This window comes from Equus przewalskii, chromosome X (assembly GCF_037783145.1).
Source record: "Equus przewalskii isolate Varuska chromosome X, EquPr2, whole genome shotgun sequence".
In the NCBI taxonomy this organism is placed as follows: domain Eukaryota; kingdom Metazoa; phylum Chordata; class Mammalia; order Perissodactyla; family Equidae; genus Equus; species Equus przewalskii.
The window spans coordinates 24,624,953-24,645,515 of record NC_091863.1 but is presented as its reverse complement, the minus strand read 5'-3'; the positions used below and the strand labels follow the sequence as shown (position 1 = coordinate 24,645,515).

The 20,563-nt window shown below is 38.0% G+C and overlaps 1 protein-coding gene and 1 pseudogene across 15 annotated transcripts in view; both read left to right on the top strand.

Annotated features, from left to right (window-relative positions):
- The window catches only part of TAB3 (TGF-beta activated kinase 1 (MAP3K7) binding protein 3), a 60,283-nt gene extending 55,857 nt beyond the window's left edge, over positions 1-4,426 (top strand). For 7 of the 15 annotated variants that reach the window (XM_070606134.1, XM_070606137.1, XM_070606128.1 and 4 more), the window contains one exon: positions 271-4,426. In XM_070606134.1, coding sequence (XP_070462235.1) covers positions 271-419 — 149 coding nt within the window. In that variant the 3' untranslated portion in view covers positions 420-4,426. The remainder of the gene's footprint in view (positions 1-270) is intronic. The other 8 variants (XM_008541820.2, XM_070606131.1, XM_070606130.1 and 5 more) reach the window with 3 other exon arrangements.
- Positions 767-9,582, top strand: LOC139081105 (myoneurin pseudogene; annotated as a pseudogene).
- Positions 9,583-20,563: the final 10,981 nt, after the last annotated feature.

The following is a 20,563-nucleotide window of genomic DNA, read 5'->3' as shown; positions in this document are numbered from 1 at the left end:
GAACTAGGAAAGTAATCTATGCTAGACTTGTATCTATCTTCTTAGAGCGAAAAAGAAAATTGTTCAGAACAAAGTAGAATACATATCATGAACTTCCTGTTTGGTTCTGCATTTCGAGTAGCTGTGTGTACTCATTGGCTTTCACATTAGGTAAGGCAGGAAACGACCTCCGGGGCTTTTTTTGGATAGTTTTTCATTTCAGTTTGGATTATACTTGGAAGAAATTCAGTCTATTTTCTCTCTCTCTCTTTTAATCCTAACTTCCCTCAGAGCATCTAACTGGCTCCAAACAGAGTCCTCGAACACAACCCCGAGATGAAGACTATGAAGGGGCCCCATGGAATTGTGACAGTTGCACCTTTCTGAACCACCCAGCACTAAATCGCTGTGAGCAGTGTGAGATGCCACGGTACACTTGAATTCAGAAGAGTCTGCACCAGGTTGAGAGTGAAGCTTTGAGCACCCATTAGAAGAAAAGAAAACCCCGGGAATCTGTTCAGCCTTTTCATTTCAGCTTCCGTGGTGGGGGGAGGAGGAACACTGTAGCTGCTTGTGCTCACTACAGGAGAAATGGGGAGGGTTTTTTTCCCTTTCTTAACTCACTGCAGAGTGAGAGATAGAAAAGGGTACTTGAAACTGGGAAAGGAGTCACTCCTGAAAGAACGTACACAGAGAAGCCTAGAGCTCTTCTGTGGAATCCCAATTGTTAAAGTTACTGCTGAGCGACCCTTATTTTATAAACTAGAACTCTGAATCACAGTGTGGCATGTTACAGTTGATGCAGACAAACTGTGAATTCCCAGAGCAGACTTACCTGGTCACAGCTCTCTGGAAAGCCAAGGCTCCCCGTGCTTCTTCCCGTTGCTTCCTGCTGAAGAGGAGGACAGGAAAAAGCACCCAGGATGGGGGTAGGGTTTTTTTGGGCAAAATTATAAGGCTATCTGTAATTGCTGCTTTTTTCGGGGGTAATTTCAAACACACAAACAAGATGTTTTACAATGTGATTTGTAGCAGTCAGGAATTAGGCATATGGTGCCCTTTGTTTGAGAGTACAATCAGAGGTGATAAGATCCCTTTTGCTTGTACAATGATTCATCAAGCTGTATCAACACTGGTAACTAAGACCTAATTACACCACATAATAGATAGATTTTTTAAGTTACTGCATGCTTTTATTAGGCCATTGGTTTTAAAAATAACAAACAAGTCCTTACAAAGTATGATTTTATGAAGGACCTTCTCGTAAAACTGCGCTTTGCCAATAGCACAGTGAATGTATGCCAAATATAAATCTATTCCAAAATCCATTTGGAAATCTTGATCTCAGCTGTGGTTCTATAAGAAATATTTGCAGTCCATAGGGCCTTTTTTTTCCCTCTTTCCAATTTGTGATAAATTCATGATGTTTACAGCACAGATAATACTTTGTGCCATAATCCTAACTTAGCTGAAAGAAAAATGTTATCTGTTCAATAAAGATTTATTTGCATGTATGTTAATAAACCAGCGTGAGGGAAATTGCACTTGGCCAATATCATAAAAGTTGCACACTGCATTATTTGGGGAGGAAGAGAAGGCTAGTCAAGAAATATGATTAAAAGAAAGGTGATGACAAAGGACTTTGAAAAAACTTAACAAACTGTATTCAGAGATAATATTGAGTTCATTCAGGTAGTTCAGGTGATAATAAAGCACTCCTTATTTATGAAACCAGAACTTTAGGGTGTGAATAACTGAAGAGATATAAAATCATATGACTCAATGGGTGCACCACTGGAAAATTATCAATAAGACATTTAATTAAGGTCTCTACCATGATTGAATTTCCTTCTTAGCTCAGAATTGGATTTTGGAATCTTGCCCTTATTTGGGTGAATACAGACAGCAACAAAATTGGTATATTTTCTAATCCTAAAAGATTTCACCTGATAGAACCTTAGGAATAGCCACTCTCCCATACCAGGTGCCCCCAGTGTGCACACACGCACTCTTAAAGCTGTCCTTGTGTTCTAATTTAGCAGTCATCTCTGGCAGACCTGGAAAAACAAGCTGCACTTAATAGCAAAATGAAACCAAAGGCATAATAACTCATCAGTTTTCCATCAAAATTATAATTTCACACTCTACCTACAACTTTGAAGACGTTTTTTCCTATGTGGAAAATTCTCTAAAAAATATCCACTTGTCTCACAGTAAACGTGGCTATGTAATTACACTGATAAAACATCTCTCCTACAACAACTGTGGCAAAACTGTGAAAATCATGGTGAGAAAGCAGATGGGCTTAAAAGCATTAACCTGAAAACAGCATTCTTTAACAGCTTTTGTAACACTGGTGCCTGTCAGTCTCCCCTAACAGCTGTCAGTCCCGCTGTTCTTTCATATGCCAGTGCCTGTGCCTTTGTATGGTTTCATATCTCTTTAGTGATGGTCAACCCTACTGGTAGTAAGTAACCATTTAGGGGAATAATATATATACTGCTTGGTGTTCTAGCTAAAGGTTTACCAGTATTCTTAGTGATATGCTGAAGTGGCAGCAATTAACTTGGCAGTTGTCAGTTGAGAATGAAAGTAGCATGTATGAAAACAACCTGATGCTTTATTAAAACCATGTAGATGACTTTAAAACTATTGCATGACCATCCGTCCAGGTTACTGAGCTGTTATCATACAGTAGATGCATGGTTCCAGTCCTTTGGTGATATATCTAGTAAATCATTGTTTTCACCTGCCAGGAAAATGAGAAACCAGTCTGTTTGAAAGGTGTAGAGGGTGGGATATGAGACATCAGAGACTGATTTTAAGGAAGTTTTGTTATGTGTTCATTTCTGGTTGTGCACAAGTTTCATACGCCAACATAGGCTATGTTCAGTTTTTAAAATAAGCAAACTTATTTGACAGTGATAAATTTGGTATATTTAACTGTGTCCCATATATAGACTACTACTTGCCTGTGACCAGTTTGAATAAGAATTCAGTCACCTTTCAAGGTGCCTTTTCAGCAGGATCTCGCGGTCAGCCTGCTGTGACAGGCCATCGGCGTTTCAGTGGTAGGACATGCAGCGGCTGGCGCCCGCCTGCCAAGGCGCCTGTGCTCTTTGGATCAGTTGTTGTACATCTTGTTTCGAGTAAAAAGTTGTTTTCTTCAAATACGACTAGTTTGATGTATCTGGTAACACATAGACCTGACTCTACATTTTACGTCATTTCGCTGTTTTGGAAACTGGGTTTTTAGAAAGCACATTTGCCGTTTTGTTAAAGTACATTGCCCCTTAAATTTTGGAGTAGGTCTTAAATGTTTAAAGTGCTAATAGAGGAGCCAGAAACTTTCTGAACATTGTAAAATGTTTCGAATTGATAGTGACCTTGTTTGGGAGAGTGTGGAGGCAGGGGGTTTTAAAGAAACAAAAGAAATGCATTGTTAAAAAAAAAAAAAAAGGGTAGTTTTAGAGCAGATTTAATGATGGTGGGGAAAGTGTTGTTAATTTGTTTGTTTATTTCCCTGAAAGAAATGGGAAGTGTGACGAGCAGTTTAATAATTTTTAAGGAGCTGGTCTCAATTTAGTACTTTTTAATTATTAAAAGAAATAAATGTTTCCTTATATCTTGTCATTGCTTTTCCCAGTTATCTAGGGTTCATATCCAACTTTCTGTGGAAACTCAATTTTATATCGTATTTTGAAAGGTAATTGTAATGTCTTTGACAGTATATAAACAAAAGCAAGAATATAAGGCATAAAAAATGATGTATCCTGGAATGTGACGATGTCCCTTTATAGTTAAAGTTGATTTATTTTAATATTGTAATTATTGTTCAGACTTTGAATGAGTCCATGTTACAGTGTGTCTGTATATCTGTAGAGAAAGAAAAATGACAATTGAAATATTACTTTAAAAAATCAGAATAAATTGGGCACTGTCTGTGTTGCACCACTACTGTATCTGTTTGAAAGAATTAACAGTATTTTCTTATTGTAAAAGTTAATTCTGATGACGTTTTCACATTCACCAGACATGCATTTTTTTTTCTGTATTATTTGCATCCCCAAATATTTAATACGAGTAGATTTTGCATGGCTTGGGCATTCAGAGATTAATAGAATGATGACTGAATTTTAGTTTCTAAAGCCATGAAATATTGCTTTGAGACTGAACAATTCTGATTCTTATTTATAATGACACCCAATGTCCATGTTTCTCTACTGTAAAAGAATTGATCAGTTTCTTCATTAAAACAGCAAGAACTTATTAAATCTTGTAAATACCAGTCTCTTTCAGATTTCTGTGTATGCTGTGAATCAAATTATTTTGAGGTGAAATTGTACAAAGCATTTTAAAGGCTATGCATGCATCGTACCTCCAAACAGTACATATTCGGAAAGTCAGATTCCTGCAAAATAAATTAATAAACTAAAAGCAAACACTACATTCTGCATCTTTTCTGTGTAGTTAGAGATGATTTATAGTATCAAACCAGCCCTAGTTCCAACATTCATATTTCTGGACTGAAATATGCTGTCTCAGAAACCTAATCTTTCTGCTCCTCTCTTAGAACGTGTAGTAATGTTAGATTTGGGATATTTAGTGTATGTTAATTCAAAAATTGGGCAAAAGTATATTTAAACAAATTTTATATAAAGGTGGAATATGTTAGGAACTTAGATTTTTCATTCCACTTCAGTATGTTACTTACAAAAGAATGAGTAATTTTCTTTTTTATCTTTATATCATTTGTAGCTAGTTTTTCAGAGACAATCGCAGAGGTCCTGACCCTCATCTTGGTCTGTAGCCAACCTTCCCAACTTCTGCGCTGAAATCACCACAGGTGAATTATAGTCATAGGCTTTTCAGTGATTAAGCAAAGTCAAAATCATTTCCACTGCATTTTGTTAGTACAGTCGTGTACCGCCCAAGGACGCTTCAGTCAGCCACGGACCTCAGAGGATGGTGGTCCCGTGAGGTTAGTACCATGTGGCCCAGGTGTGTAGTAGGCTATTCCATCTAGGTTTGTGTCAGTACACTCTATGATGTTCGCACAACAGCAGAGTTGCCTGATGACACATTTCTCAGAACACATCCCCATCACTAAGCGATGCATGACTGCATATGAAAGTCTGCAAACATACACAAGTACAGAAGAATTAAAAATGCTCCCCCGCTGTCTCATTACCCAGCTTCCAAAATTATCCATGTATAAGCAATCTTACCACATCCATATTCTCATCCACTCCCTGATTATTTTGAAACAAATCCCAGACATCATAGCAATTCATCTATAAACTTTTTTAACATAAGCACCATATGACACCTTACAAGATAATTTAATACCAATATTTAGTGTTAAATTTACCAAGGAATCTGAAACTTTAAAAAAAAAAAATCTAAAATTAGGGTCCAACTGGAATGCTTGAAATTGATTGTTATGTCTCTTACATCTTGAATCTGTAAATATAGTTTCCCTTCCTCTCTACCTCTCTCTATGGGAAATCGTAAGGAAGCTTTCCCTCATCAATTATTTGGTGACCCTCCACCACCTTTGACAGTAAAGTAATGCACAGGAAGAGCATCAAAGATAACTTGAAAAATAGTCTGTGAAGTATTTTTCTTACTCCCCTCCTCCCCTTGTCATTTCCCACATCCTGGGTTGTCCCTTTTAAACAACTGATTCATTTTGAACTAGAAAATTACTTCAAATCTGTTTGGTTACAATAGTGATTCCTTATGGTGCTCATTTTGCTAGAGAGGCACCGTGAGAATTACAGTGTCTATCTGCAGTTCCGCTGTTCAGAAAATGATTTCTCTGTAAGTATTGACCAGCGCTGTGTTCCACACAGAAGTGCGGGGCACTGGTAAGTGTGGGACACCCAGTGTTTGTCTCCTGCCTGCATTCCTCCAAAGACTTCCTGACTTTGGCCTCGGCCTTTTCCTAGGTCATTCCCAGGTGATGTTTCATGATGGAGGCTTCAGAGGTTTTAGTAGAGTATATGCGGGTGAGACTTTGGCTTGCCAGTTTCAGATTCTCAGAGCGCTCCAATCATCTCGCTTGTCCCCCTCTTCGAACGGTGGTGGGTGTGCTCCTGTACATGCTTTCATGACATTCCGGTGCTAAGAAATCCATAGTGTGGGAAAAGTCAGGTGATGGAGCCCAGAGTCCTGGAGTTTTGCATTGTGGTTGGGAAGAAAATGCTAGTTACTATATTCTGTGTTACTTTGCTTCCTTTTGACTTATTTGTACATTTATTCTCTTGGGGACTGAGGCTGTTTGAAGGTAGTTGTACTCCCTGGATGAAGAAGTGCGAATATTTATAACCATTTCTAAATCCCGTCTCCCAATTCTGATTTCTTTTAAATCACTAAGAATAGTCTGTTTTGGGTGTACATGATTCAAAAAAAGATAATCATTTGAAAGGCATTTGGGGTTGAGGGGAGGAGAAAATTGGGTTAGATTGAAATAGCTTGCATTCCCTATACACTTTGACAGTGAACCAAATGGTCACACATGGTGGGGGACTCCTATTTCAAGATTACAGTTTGAGTTTCTCTTCCCAAATTCCACTGAAGTAATTACTGAAAACATTTTTAAGAGTTGGAGAACAGGAAAGGGTGTTCTCGGAGTAGGAAATGTGCAGATGGGGACGTATCGCGGGCTGTAGCAAACAGCGTCAGCCAGCCCACAATTCCAGCTGCCAGTGAAGGTCAACCTGCAAAGCAGGTCCATGGGACTCCCCAGCAGAGCCCACGAAGACCCCAAACTGAGCAGCAGGCAGATGGAAGAATCTGCGTGCTGGCCAGGAAGCACAAGAGGCGGCCACATTCACTGTCTGTCTCTTGCGCCACGGTTCAATAAATAAGGAAGGCACTTAAGGGGAGTGGTTGGCCACGTAGATAAGAGGCGTAACTGCAAGCTGCCACAAAGAACATGGAGGAAAAAACTTGGCTTAGCTTTGGGTTCCAGGGAGCAATTTGTTTTTTCTTTTTGGTAAAATGTCTTCTTATGGAGAGTTAGTAGGCAAAGGTACAATGAATCCTCTTGTAGCATCTTCCTCCTCAACAGCCATCAATTCAGGGCCAAACCTGTATCCATCTCCAAGTATTGCCCCCCCCCCCCCCCCCCCCCCCCGCTCATCATTCGGAAACAAATTCAAGACTTCATTTCATTTCATCCATGTTTTTTTCAGCATGTGTATTTAAAAGATAAGGATTCTTTTGAAAAACAGGAATAATACCATCACCCCTAAAAATAAATAATTGCCTAATGTTATCAAATATCCAGTCAGTGTTCAAACGATATTTTCCCATAAATACAATGAGTAGCTTAAAAAAAAATAGTTCATTGGAATTGGGAGTCAGACAAGATTGATTCTATTGTGATTGGTTGATGTGTTTTTTAAGATTCCTTTATAACTTTTGCCTCCAACCTTTTTTTCTTGACACTTAATTGTTGAAGAAACTAAGTTGTTTGTCCTGTCGAGTTTCCAGGGAGCAGTTTTCAAGCCCACGATAAATACCTAAAGCAGCGCCCCCTGGTGCTCGCTTGTTGACTGGCTAAAAACAAACGCTTAGCAAAGCAGTGAACTTCCCTGTCTTTCCTCTCTACTCTGTAATCAAGTAATTTCTAACCGAGAAAAATAAAGCTACAGGAAAAAAGTAGAAAACTATGCTTTCTTTTTCATTAAGGATTAAAAGATTTGAGCGGTGTGACCCACATAATCTTTTTAAAAAATCCCTTAAAAATCAGTGAATGTATGGAAAGATTTAGCATTCTGAAAGGACCTCATTCTACAGAATCGGCGCAAAAGAGAAAACTTTAATTTCTCATTTTAATTCCAAACAAAATTTACAGCAATGTTCTATCTCTCAAAAAGGATCAGTCAGATCAGAAACGGTTGCTTTCAAATGAAAACTACCTTTTAGGAAATTCTAAACTACACAGGTAGTGAAACTGCAGAAAACTGAGCCCATAAGAGAAATTATTCTAGAATTCAGAGGAAAGGCATAAAGAGGTGAAGAGCTAACACGTAAAAAGAGTGAATTCTAGATCCAGAAAATGCAACAAGGAATACCAGAAGGAAGGAACACAGCAGACAGGGGAGAAGCAACAAATAAAGAAAAAAGAAACATTGGAGGGGGAGGGTTTAAAAAATAGTACCTACAAAGATAAACTATAAGCAAAGCTGCCATCAGAATTCTCCTAAATCTTTCTGTACAACTCGAACACAACTCTGATTGTGACATGCAAAACAGACATCATAATAGTGAATATTATAATCACCTCGGTTAAATCTCCATAATGAAATTTTGTATCTCACATGAACTCAATATTCTTTCACAAGTCCACCAAACATTTGCAAACAAAGAAAAAAACAAATCAAGAAAACCTCAATTTGTAGAACAATTCTACAGGCCATATTTTTCTGATTGTAAGACATTAAATCTAAAAATTACTGAAACAAATCAAGCCACCTGGAAGAAAACTTAAAAACTCTCCTAAATAACTCGATTGAAAACTAGAATTAAAAATAAAGTCAGATTTGGTTCAGGCAAATCCTCAATAAGGGGCTGTAGCAAAGGCATTATCTCAAACTAAAGAGAAGCCTTTCAATTCCCAGAAAACAGGGCAGAATAAAAGAGTGCAGTATGTCAGCGACGTTTTAGAGAAGGCGTCTGTTGAATTATTTCTAGATCCAAATAAATTGTCCACACCTGTCTCAGAACAAGTTGCTCAAAGAAATGATAATTCAGATCTTGAGTTGACGAAATACATTTCCAGCACAAGATGTCTTTGTGCAAATTCCAACAGTGAAAGCGAAATGTGGAAAATCACAGCTCAGCTATCCACTGAGAGAACACGCTGCGTCTGATGTGGCCGGAGTCAAGAATCCTTACAGCTGCAGAGCTGCAGGGAAGAGCTGGAGGAGAGGTACTTCAAGGCCAAGCTGATGTGTGACGCGCATGGAAAAGGGTTTTTAGAAGCCAGCACCTTGAGAAGGTATGTGAGTACACATAAAGGAGTCACACACTAGGCCTGCCACATATATGGAAAGATACCCAGTGTAACCAGCTGAAAATTCAGAGAAGTCATTCAGGCGAGAAGCCGTACAAATGTGAACTTGGTGACAGAGGCTTTGCTCACAAATGCCAGCTCCTCATCCATAGCTGCATGCGTTGTGGTGAGGAAAAACCCTATAAACGTGATGTATGTGATTTACAATTTACAGTTTCTAGTAAACTGAAGATTCACGGAAGGATCCACAGTGGAGAGAAGCTGCTATGTCTATGACAGGAGCAGACGAAGATTCGCCCAGGCCAGCACACTGACCTGTCACATTCACAGGCGTACCAGAGGAAGGCCTTGCGTGTGTCAAACACGCGAGAAGCCATTTGCTGTCTCTAGGTCTCCTATCAGGCGTGCTCGGAACATACAAGGGAAAGCCACACAGCGGTTTTCTGTGGGAAAACTTTAGCTCAACAAAAACGTTTGATCTCATTGAGAAAGGCCACTTATGTAGAAAATTGTTACAAAGCTATTAAAAATGAAAAGCATAAAATGAAAGTCCATTCTGGAACAGACACACCTCTCAATTCCAGTGCTTTGAGAGAACAAGATTCCCTACAGAAACGTCCTGTGTCAGAAAGCCGGGATTTGAAGCTTCCTGAAATGACTTTACCACTAACTAGATCTCCCATTTAGGACTGATCATCAGTCTCCTCCGTCAGATGCTTTGCTGTGGTGAGCGGGGGAGTAGAGTTGAGTTGTTGTTGTTGTTGTTGTTGTTGGAACTGACTTCGCGAGGACTGCGGAATTGCTCAAATGTCTCTGTTAGTAAACTTAAGTATCTGGTAACTTTCCTTCACCGACGTAAAAGCACCTGATGCTGCATCTTAACTGTGCAATGATCGTTTTGATTTTTGGCTTTCAAGTCTACATAGCACCTAGCTTTTTTTTTCTTTATTCAATTTTTTTTTTTTGAGGGAATAAAATTTCCCTACATTGAAATGCAACAATCTTAAGTGTAGAGTTCAATTTTTTTTATGATCTTTTTTTTTTTTTTTTTACTGAAGTCACGTTGGTTTATAACATCATATAGATTTCAGGTGGACATCATTATATTTCGGCTTCTGTACACACTGTATCATGTTCACTACCAATAGTCTAGTTGCCATCCGTCACTGTACACGTGTGCCCCTTTACCCCTTTTGCCCTACCCCTACCCCCCTTCCCCTCTGGTAACCACTAACAAACAAATAGGACTGCATCAAACTAAAAAGCTTCTGCACAGCAAAGGAAACCAGCAACAAAACGAAAAGTCAACCTAACAAGAGAAGAGATTTGCAAATCATATATCTGATAAGGGGTTAATATCCAAAATATATAAAGAACTCATAGAACTTAACAACAACAACAAAAAACAACCCGGTCAAAAAAATGGGCAGAGGATCTGAACAGACATTTTTCCAAAGAAGATATACACATGGCCAACAGACACATGAAAAGATGTTTCAACACCACTAATTATTAGGGAAATGCAAACCAAAACCGCAATGAGAGAGCACCTTACACCCAGAATGGCTATTGTTAAAGATAAGAAGTAACAAGCTTTGGAGAGGATGTGGAGAGAAAGGAACCCTGGTGCACAGCAGGTGGGAATGCAAACTGGTGCAGCCACTATGGAAAACAGTATGGAGATTCCTCAAAAAGTTAAAAATAGAAATACCATATGATCCAGCTATTCTACTTCTGTATATTTGTTCAAAGAACATGAAAATGCTACTTTGAAAAGATATGCACCCCTCTGTTCATTGCAGCATTACTCACAATGGCCAGGACTTGGAAGCAACCTAAGGGCCCGTCGATGGATGAATGGATAAAGATGTGATATATGTACACAATGGGATATTAATCACTTACAAAAAGATGAAATCTTGCCATTTACACACAGCTTTCTGAGGAATGAATTGCTATGGCAGTACTTTAAAATTGTTTTTAATTTATTTATTTACATTTTTATTTTTGAATTTTTAAAATTTTTAATTAATTTTCTTTTCAAGCTGCCTTTATTCCATTTTTATTTTGTAATTTAGAATTGCCCTTCATTTATTTAGGTAGAATCTGCGTTATAATCCATCCCCCCAACATATAATCTATTAATATGATTTACTTTTCATGTGAGATTTTTGTTATTCATTTTTCCTCAAAATTTAAGCAAAATTTATTATAATATCAGCCCAAGAGTTTTGCTGTTTATATGGTTCATAGACCAATAAATAAACTATGGGGAAGAAAATGGAATTTCAGATTTCTGAGCAAGATTTTTGTGCTGTTTTTCTCTTGACATATTCAATTGGAAGTAACTTTTCTAAGGAAGTATGAAAGAAAAGCTTCTCATTAAAACTAGAAAACTGTAGGGGCCGGCCCCATGGCCCAGTGGTTAAATTCATGCGCTCTGCTTTGGTGGCCCAGGGTTTTGCCAGTTCGGATCCTGAGCGCGGACATGGCACGGCTCATCAAGCCATGCTGAGACGGCGTCCCATATAGCACAACTAGAAGGACCTACAACTAAAAAGACACAACTCTGTACCTGGGGGCTTTAGGAGAGAAAGGAAAAATAAAATCTTAAAAAAAAAAAAGAAATCTGTGAGAGACAATTACAGGATCTACACAGATAATCAAGAAAATTGTAGCTTCCCTAGCTTACCAAATCTTGTCAATTTTATTCATACTTTCCTTCTCTAATGATTTTTTTAAAATTTTTGTGTTTTTTTGTTTTTTTGAGGAAGATTAGCCCTGAGCTAACATCTGCTGCCAATCCTTCTCTTTTTGCTGAGGAAGACTGGCCCTGAGCTAACATCCGTGCCCATCTTCCTCTACTTTCTATGTGGGACGCCTGCCACAGCATGGCGTGCCAAGCAGTGCCATGTCCGCACCTGGCACCTGAACCGGCAAACCCCGGGCTGCAGAAGCAGAACATGCGAACTTAACCGCTGCGCCACTGGGCCGGCCCCTATACAGAAGCTGTTTGAGGCCCAGACATAACGTTAGAATCTCTGCTGTTGTATCACAAAATATTTTCATTTTAGAAGGAGGACTTGTACGAAAGTATTTGTACTAAACCAAATAAACAAAAGAACAAACATGTCTTTCTACCGCATCAGTATGCTAGTTTCCAACAGCAAATATCAATTACTCTCAGGATTAACGTTTAGGTACAAAAAACAAAAGTTCACCTGAATGGCCCCAGTGAATGAAGCACAATGAATGAAACACTCCATTTGTGTTTTTTTCTCTAAAATAACCATATTCCTCCAATGATAAGCACACACACTTACGTACTCCATTTTTTTATGCCACACACATTCCTATTACAGGGTTCTCCCTTATTTAAGGAGTGAGAAGTGCCTGGACCATTAATGGTTACGGATTCCAGCTGTTCAGGCGGACCGCCTGTCCTATCTGCACGTTTCTTGTCTTCTACAAGTTGCTTTATTTTCCTCAAACTCACTCACCTCACCTGTAACATGCGGATGATGAAAGCACTCTACCTCACTGGTTGGTGTGACGATTGAGTGAATTATTATATTGGAAGCATGTAGAATAGTTCCGAGCACATTTTAAATGCTCAAAAGCTGTTAGGCATTATTATCATTACGTCATTATTACTATTTTAAAACTATCATTATTATTATAAGATATATGAAGCAAACTGACAGAATTGAAGGGAGAAATAGTTATACAAACAGTTGGAGACTTCAATATAACACTTTAAATACTGGATAAAATACCTAGACAGAAGATCAATAAAGAAATAGAGAAGTGGAACAACACTATAAACCATCTATACCTAACAGACACATAGAACGCTCTATCCAACAACAGTGGAATGTGCAGGGAACATTCTCCAGGACAGAACATATGTTAAGCCACCCAACAAGTCTCAAGAAATTGTAAAAGATCGAAATTACACAAAGTATCTTCTCGAACCATAATAGAATGAAATTAGAAATCAATAAAAGAAGGAAAACTGGAAAATTCACAATCGTGGAAACTAAACAACATATGCAACCAACCAGTGGGTCAAAAAAGAAATCACAAGGGAAATTAGCAAATACTTACAGATGAATGAAAATGAAAACACAACAAAACTTTTGGGATGAAATGATGGCAGTGCTCAGAGGGAAATTTAGATCTGTAAATCCCTGTATTTTAAAAAAACATACACAAAGATCTTAATAACCTCACTTTACACCTTGAGGAACTAGAAAAAGAGCAAACCAAACCAAAAGCTAGTGGAAGGAAGGAAATAAAAGAGCAAAGGCAAATAAAATAGGAAATAGAAAAAGAAGAGAGAAACAATAGAACCAAAAGGTGGCTGTTTGAAAAGAAAAACAAAATTGACAAACCTTTAGCTAGGTTGATGAAGTGAAAAAGAGAAGTGAAGCAAATACCTAAAATCAGAAGTAAAAGTGGTGACATCACTCATGTTACAGAAATAAAATGGATTATAAGAGAATAACAAATTAGATAACCTAAATGAAACGGACAAATTCCTGGAAACACACACGTTACCTAACTGATTCACAAAGAAATAGAAACCCTTAACAGACCTATAACAAGCAAAGACATTGAATCAGTAATCAAAAACCTCCCAAAAAAGAAAAGTGTAGGATCAGATTGCTTCACTGGTGAATTCTATAAAACATTTAAAGAAGAATTAACACCAATTATTTTCAAACCCTTCCAAAGCTAGAAGTGGAGAGAACACTTTCTAACTTATTCTATTAGGCTAGCATTACACTGATACCAAAGCCAAATAAAGACATCAGAAGAAAAGAAAATTACAGACCAATATCCCTTACGCAATAGATGCAAAAATCCTCATCAAAATACCAGCAAACTGAATATAATGGCGTATCAAAAGGATTATACTCCACGACCAAGTGTGATTTATCTCAGGAATGCAGGAGTTCAACATAAGAAAAATCCATCGATGTAATATATCACATTAATGGAAAAAAGAGGGGGAACTCCACATGATCATCTCAATTGATGCAGAATAGGCATTTAACAAAATCCAACAACCTTTCATGATAAAAAAAAAAAAAAAACACTCAGGGGCTGGCCCAGTGGTGCAGCGGTTAAGTTCACACGTTCCACTTCGGCTACCTGGAGTTCGCAGGTTCAGATCCCAGGTGTGGACATGGCACTGCTTGGCAAGCCATGCTGTGGCAGGCGTCCCACATAGAAAGTAGAGGAAGATGGGCACGGATGTTAGCTCAGGGCCATCCTTCCTCAGCAAAAAGAGAAGGATTGGCAGCAGATGTTAGCTCAGGGCTAATCTTCCTCAAAAAAAAAAAAAAAAAAACACAACACTCAGAAAACTATGCATGGAAGGGAACTTCCTCAACACGATAAAGGGTATTTATGAAAAACCCACAGTTAACATCATACTCAGTGGTGAAAGATTAAAAGCTAAGATTAAAATTTCCCCCTAAGATCATGAACAAGACAAGGATGCCTGCTTTTACCACTGCTATTCATCATTGTACTGGAAGTTAGGGCCAGAGCGATAGACAAGAAAAAGAAACAAAAGGCATCCGTGTTGGAAAGAAAAGTAAGACTATCTCTATTCTCAGATAACATATCCCATATATAGAAAATCTCAAAAATAAAAGCTACTAAAGCTAGTTAACAAATTCAGCAAAGTTGTGGGAGTACAAGAACAGCATACAAAACTCAGTTGTTTCTATACCCCAGCAATGAACAATTTAAAAAGGAAATTAAGAAAGCAATTCCATTTGCAATAACATCTAACAGAATAAAATACCTAGGAGTAAATTTAAAAGAAAGACTTGAACACTGAAAACTACAAAACATTGTGGAAAGAAATTAAAGACCTAGATAAATGGAAAGAAATCCCATGTTCATGGATGAGACATCTTAGTATTAACATGCCAACGCTATCCAAAGTGATCTACAGATTCAATGCAATTACTATCAAAATTCTAACAGCTTTTTTTTCAGAAATAGAAAGGCTGATCCTGAAATTCATATGAAATCTCAAGAGGCCTGGATAGCCAAAACAATCTTGAAAAAGAACAAGCTGGAGCACTCAATTTCCCGATTTCAAAACTTACTACAAAGCTACAGTAATCTAAACAGTCTGGTACTGGCATAAGAGTAGATGAGTAGACCAGTGAAATAACATTAAGAGTCCAGAAATAAACCCATGCATCTATGGCAAACTGATTTTTAACAAGGGTGCCTCATCCATTCAATGCAGAAAAGAATAGTCTCTTCAACAGATGGTGCTAGGACGAATGGATTTCCACAGGCAAAAGAATGAATTTGGACCCCCACCCCACACCATATGTACAAATGAACTCAAAATGTATCAATGACCTAAATATAAGAGCCAAAACCGTACAATTCTTAGAAGAAAACACAAGGATACATCTTCATGGCCTTGGATTTGGCAATGAATTCTTATATATGACACAAGTATGAGCACTAAATAATAAATAAATTGAACTTCACCAAAATTAAAAACTTTTGTGCATCAAAGGACATTATGAAGAAAGTGAAAAGACAACCTATGGAATGGGAGAAAATGTTTGCATATCATGTATCTGGTAAGTTTAATATCCAGAATATGTAAAGAACTCCTACGATTCAACAACAAAAAACAACCCAATTCAAAAATAGGCAAAGGACTTGAATAGACATTTCTACAAAGATATACAAATAGCCAACAAGCACATGAAAAGATGCTCAACATCATTGGTCATTACAGAAGTGCAAATCAAAACCACAGTGAGATCCCACTTCAAACCTGTTAGGATGGCTATAAAAAAATTTCAAAAACCCCAGAAAATAACAAGTGTTGGTGAGGATATGGAGAAATTGGAACACTTGTGCGTTGTTGGTGGGAATGTAAAATGGTGCAGCTACTGTGGAAAACAGTATGGTGGTTCCTCAAAAATGTAAATGTAAAATTACCATATGACCCAGCAATTCTGCTCCTGGGTATACCTCCAAAAGCACTGAAAACAGATTCAGATAGATACTTGTACACCAATGTTCATTGCAGCACTATTCACAATCGCCAAATGGCAGAAACAGCACAAAGTGTCCATTAGCAGAGGAATGGATAAATAAAATGCTGTATATACATACAATGGAATATTATTCAGCCATTTTTTAAAAAAAGGCATAATTCTGATACATGCTATGACATAGACAAATCTTGAAAACATTATGCTAAGTGAAATAAGCATAATAAACACAAAAAATGAAATAAACACAAAAGGACAGATATTGTATGATTCCACTTATATGAAATATCTCTAACAGGCAAATTAATAGAGACAGAAAGTAGATTAGAGGTTACTGGGGGCTGGGGGAAGGGAGGAATGGGAGCTATTGCTTAATGATTTCAGAGTTTCTGCTTGGAGTGATGCAAAAGTTTTGGAAACAAGATAGTGGTGACAGTTGCACAACACTGTGAATATAATTAATGCCACTGAATTGTGGACTTAACTGGTTAAAATGGCAAATTGTTACGTCTATTTTACCACAATGAAAAAGAAAGAAAAAAATTATGGGCCTCCATTTAAAAAATGCAAATAATCAGGTCCCCCTCTCAAGAATTCTGACAGTACATCTCAAGAGGGACCCAGAATCTTGATTTTAATAAGCCACTCTTCCCCCAGGGGATTCTGATACAGGGAGTCCAAAGATCTCACTTTGAAAACACTCGTATTGTTCCTCTGGTGTAAAAAGCACACGGGCTCCTTCATCCATGGGGCTCACACCCACAGCTTTTACACCTAAAATTTTTATTTGAACCTTAGAAGGAAAACAAACCTTATTTTTATAAAAGATGAAAATTTCTCACCATTGTATCAAATTCTGTTGGTTTAGAAGGGTAGAAAGTGGCAAGTAACGGTCATTGATGCCCTATTTCCACTTCCCAGAGACAACCACTGTTATAGTATATTGTGTGCCCTCCAGACAGGAAAAGAGGACTTCTCTGCTGTAGGCCTTCTCAAGATCTTTAATATGCTAATATGCCCCACGACTCTCCAAAAGATGGGCATGCAAGGATCCCTAGACCCTTTTCATCATGAATCCCATTTCTTCCTGATTGATACCTGCCGAATGAATCTTCCATAAAATATTCTTTGGGACATGCTAAACCACATAACATATATACATATGGTATTTCCAAATGCGTATATATGTCTTCAGTCCCAGATATTGTCAATTAGCACTTGGCATTCCTCCTTCTATTATGAGGGCTAGAGGGTTGAAAATTTTATTTCCCAGACAGCCTTCCACTAACTAGATACAATTTAAGTTCCATCAATTCATGTGAGATTTGGATGGAGGAGGAGAGACAAATCATCTTGTAGCAGGGGTTGCTGATAGTTCTTAACAGAAATGAATTTTTGCAGTGGCCAGATTCCCCACATCACTGTTTAGACACCAGCTTTGTGGAGAGGAGGGCATGGAACTAGACGCTTTTCTGGAGTTTTCTGGACTTTCCTCATCTTTGGATCTCAGTTCCATCAGTGTGATCTGAAAGACCATGGCAGCCCCTCCAGACTCCTCCTCCTCCATCCCTTCCAACGATTATGTGAGCGTCTAATTCCCTGTGTTAAATAACTTCCCGCTTGGCATGACTAGAGTGGTTTCCATTTCCAACTGCACCAGTAAAATTTCTGAAATACCCGTTTCAGATGATTTAAACTTGTATCATCTGGCTTTTCTTCCTTTCCTAGTAAATCCAAGCTACTAAGTCTAGTAATAAATATTTCAGTTGGTATATTTCAAAATGCTAAGTAAAATGCATATATGAGCAAACTTTGATATAATCCAAAAAAAATTTCAAAGTTATGATTTCTTTACAACCCAAATAGATTTCCTTCATCCTTTAAAAATATTTTTTTCTTGATCCAGACTAGATGTGTTGGCACACCCCTGTCCACACGATGTCAAGATCAGATCAGTGCAAATCCCCTATGTAAAGGATATTTCTTAAAATACAGTTGGAATTATCTAACCTTGTTTGGATATAAAAAGGTAAAGCAAATGATGGGCTCTGAATTGGGGACATTTTTCTGCAGAATATTATGTCTTTCTTCATCTTGAAAAACAGGTGCATAGACCATACCAACATGTTTAAAGGTTCAGTTATGGAAAATGTTCTGTTTAAAAATGCAAAATACGCTTCCCTAGGACCAAGTGTGTGATCAAATTTGCTCTCTTGGTCTTGGCCTTGATGGTTCTCAGCTCCTCTTCCACTTTGCTAGTCCATATCACTGAGGCCTCAGCATGCCTAGAAGGCAAATTTAAGATGCTTACAGAATAGATTATAAACTTAAGTAAACCTAAAGTAAAATACTGGAAGTCTTAGCTCTGTTCATTCATCCACGTGGATGGGTTATGTGGGAGATCAGAATTTGCCACCCTAAAATGTGTCTTTGGCTCGATTATTTTTAAGAACAAAAGACTCTGAAAGAAACTTGGAGTTTCCCCTAACTGCCTAAAAGCATTTAAGATAGAAAGCCTGTCCCAGGACAGGCCATCACCATAGATAACTCGGTATGGCAGGCTGGGAGGATCTGTGCCAAGCCCATTTTTATCAAAGTTCTCTCTCCGGGTCACATTGTCTATAGATGGCCCAGCAAGCATTTGTTTACCAAACATTTGCTTTTCCATCTCCATGTGAATTGCCTTCCTCCCCTTTGAAGTCCCAAACCACTACCCCCAACATCCTCCTTTGTCTTTAGCTGAAGATGGCATTTGACGTGGTGACCATTTGGGACAGTTACTCAGTTTTCCTGGGTTTTCCCCATGTATGCATGTTATTAAACTTTGTTTGATTTTCTCCTGTTATTCTGTCTCATGTCAATTTAATTCTCAGACCAGCCAGAAGGACCTAGAAGGTAAAGGAATAGTTCTTCCTCCCTTACAGCTGCTTTGCCAAAATATCTATATATACTTCAATTAAACAGATATCAAATAGTGAATATGATTATTTATATTGAGATATTAATGTGTAGGAATATCATTAGATCTTAAACTGCCATATCATCTCTTAGAATAGCACAATTTACTCAACAGAATTGAATGTCTTATTATGTGACTTAAAGATTGTCACATTAATTATAGGCAATTGAGTATAGAAGACATTCAACTAAAATTGTGAGGATGTATGAATTTAGAGAGAATCAAAGGTTGATCAGCTAACCATTAGGATGCATTGTGTTAAATTTAAAGCAGATGAAGCTTAAACAAAACATGTCCTAACTAGTGAAGGGCTCTCTTGTGTACATGAATGACACCTCTTCTAAGATTACACATTGTTTATCTGAAAAGAACATGCCACCACTCTTTTTCTGTGCAATCTTCTTCAGTGGTGCCAGATGAAATTATTTGCTCAATCAGCCTGTTTGCTGCAAATCTTGACTGAACCCAAAACCATTATTAATATAAAATGCTATCATGGTATTATCCTTCGGTTACATAAGATGTCACCATTGGGGGGACCGAATGAGGACTCACGGGACTCTATGTGCTACTTTGCTGCTTCCTATGGGTCTGCAATTATCTCCAAATTAAAAAGTTTTAAAAATGATGTCAAAAGTTTGTAAAGACATCAAATTACCTTAGGTACCCAACCATAACCGTGCTCTCCAAAGTGATTCACTGAATGCTGCGTCCAGACTGGATCTAGTTTTCACAATGTTGCCACAAATCTTCATTGACAAGAGTGCTCTGTAACACTGACTTTCAAAAATCTAAATTAGACCCAGGTGAACCTTATCTTAATACAAGAGAATCATAATCTATTTTCCACTTTGATTTTTTTTTTTTTTTTGGAAGATTGGCCCTGAGCTAACATCTGTTGCCAATCTTCCCTTTTTTCTTCTCCCCAAAGCCCCAGGACATAGTTGTATATCCTAGTTGTAAGTCCTTCTAGTTCTTCTATGTGGGATGCCGCCACAGCATGGCTTGAGGAGCAGTTCATAGGTCCGCACCCAGGATCCAAACTGGCAAACCCTGGGCCACCGAAGCAGAACGTACGAGCTTCACCACTATGCCATGGGCTGGCACCACCACTCTGATTTTTAAATATAATTATAGAGATTTCCACAACAACATACCAAGAGTCACTATTTCATTACTCCTTTCTCAGTCATAAGAGTTTGTTAAACTATTGCTTTAATCCAATCACTAAAAAGAGAGGATAATTATGGTAACATGATAGAGATGCTAATTATTGCTACAATGGCAAACATATTACTGTATATAAATTACCCAATTTACATGTGCACCGTAAATTTCACAATGTTATATGTCAGATGTATTTCAATAAAAAAATAGGTAAAAGAAAAATAAATAAAACACTGTTTACTTCATTTAAAAAACCCCACAAAATGGTGACATTAAAATTTACATGTCCTGGGGCTGGCCCCATGGCTGAGTGGTTAAGTTCGTGTGCTCCGCTTCAGCAGCCTAGGTTTCACCGGTTTGGATCCTGGGCGTGGACCTAGCATCACT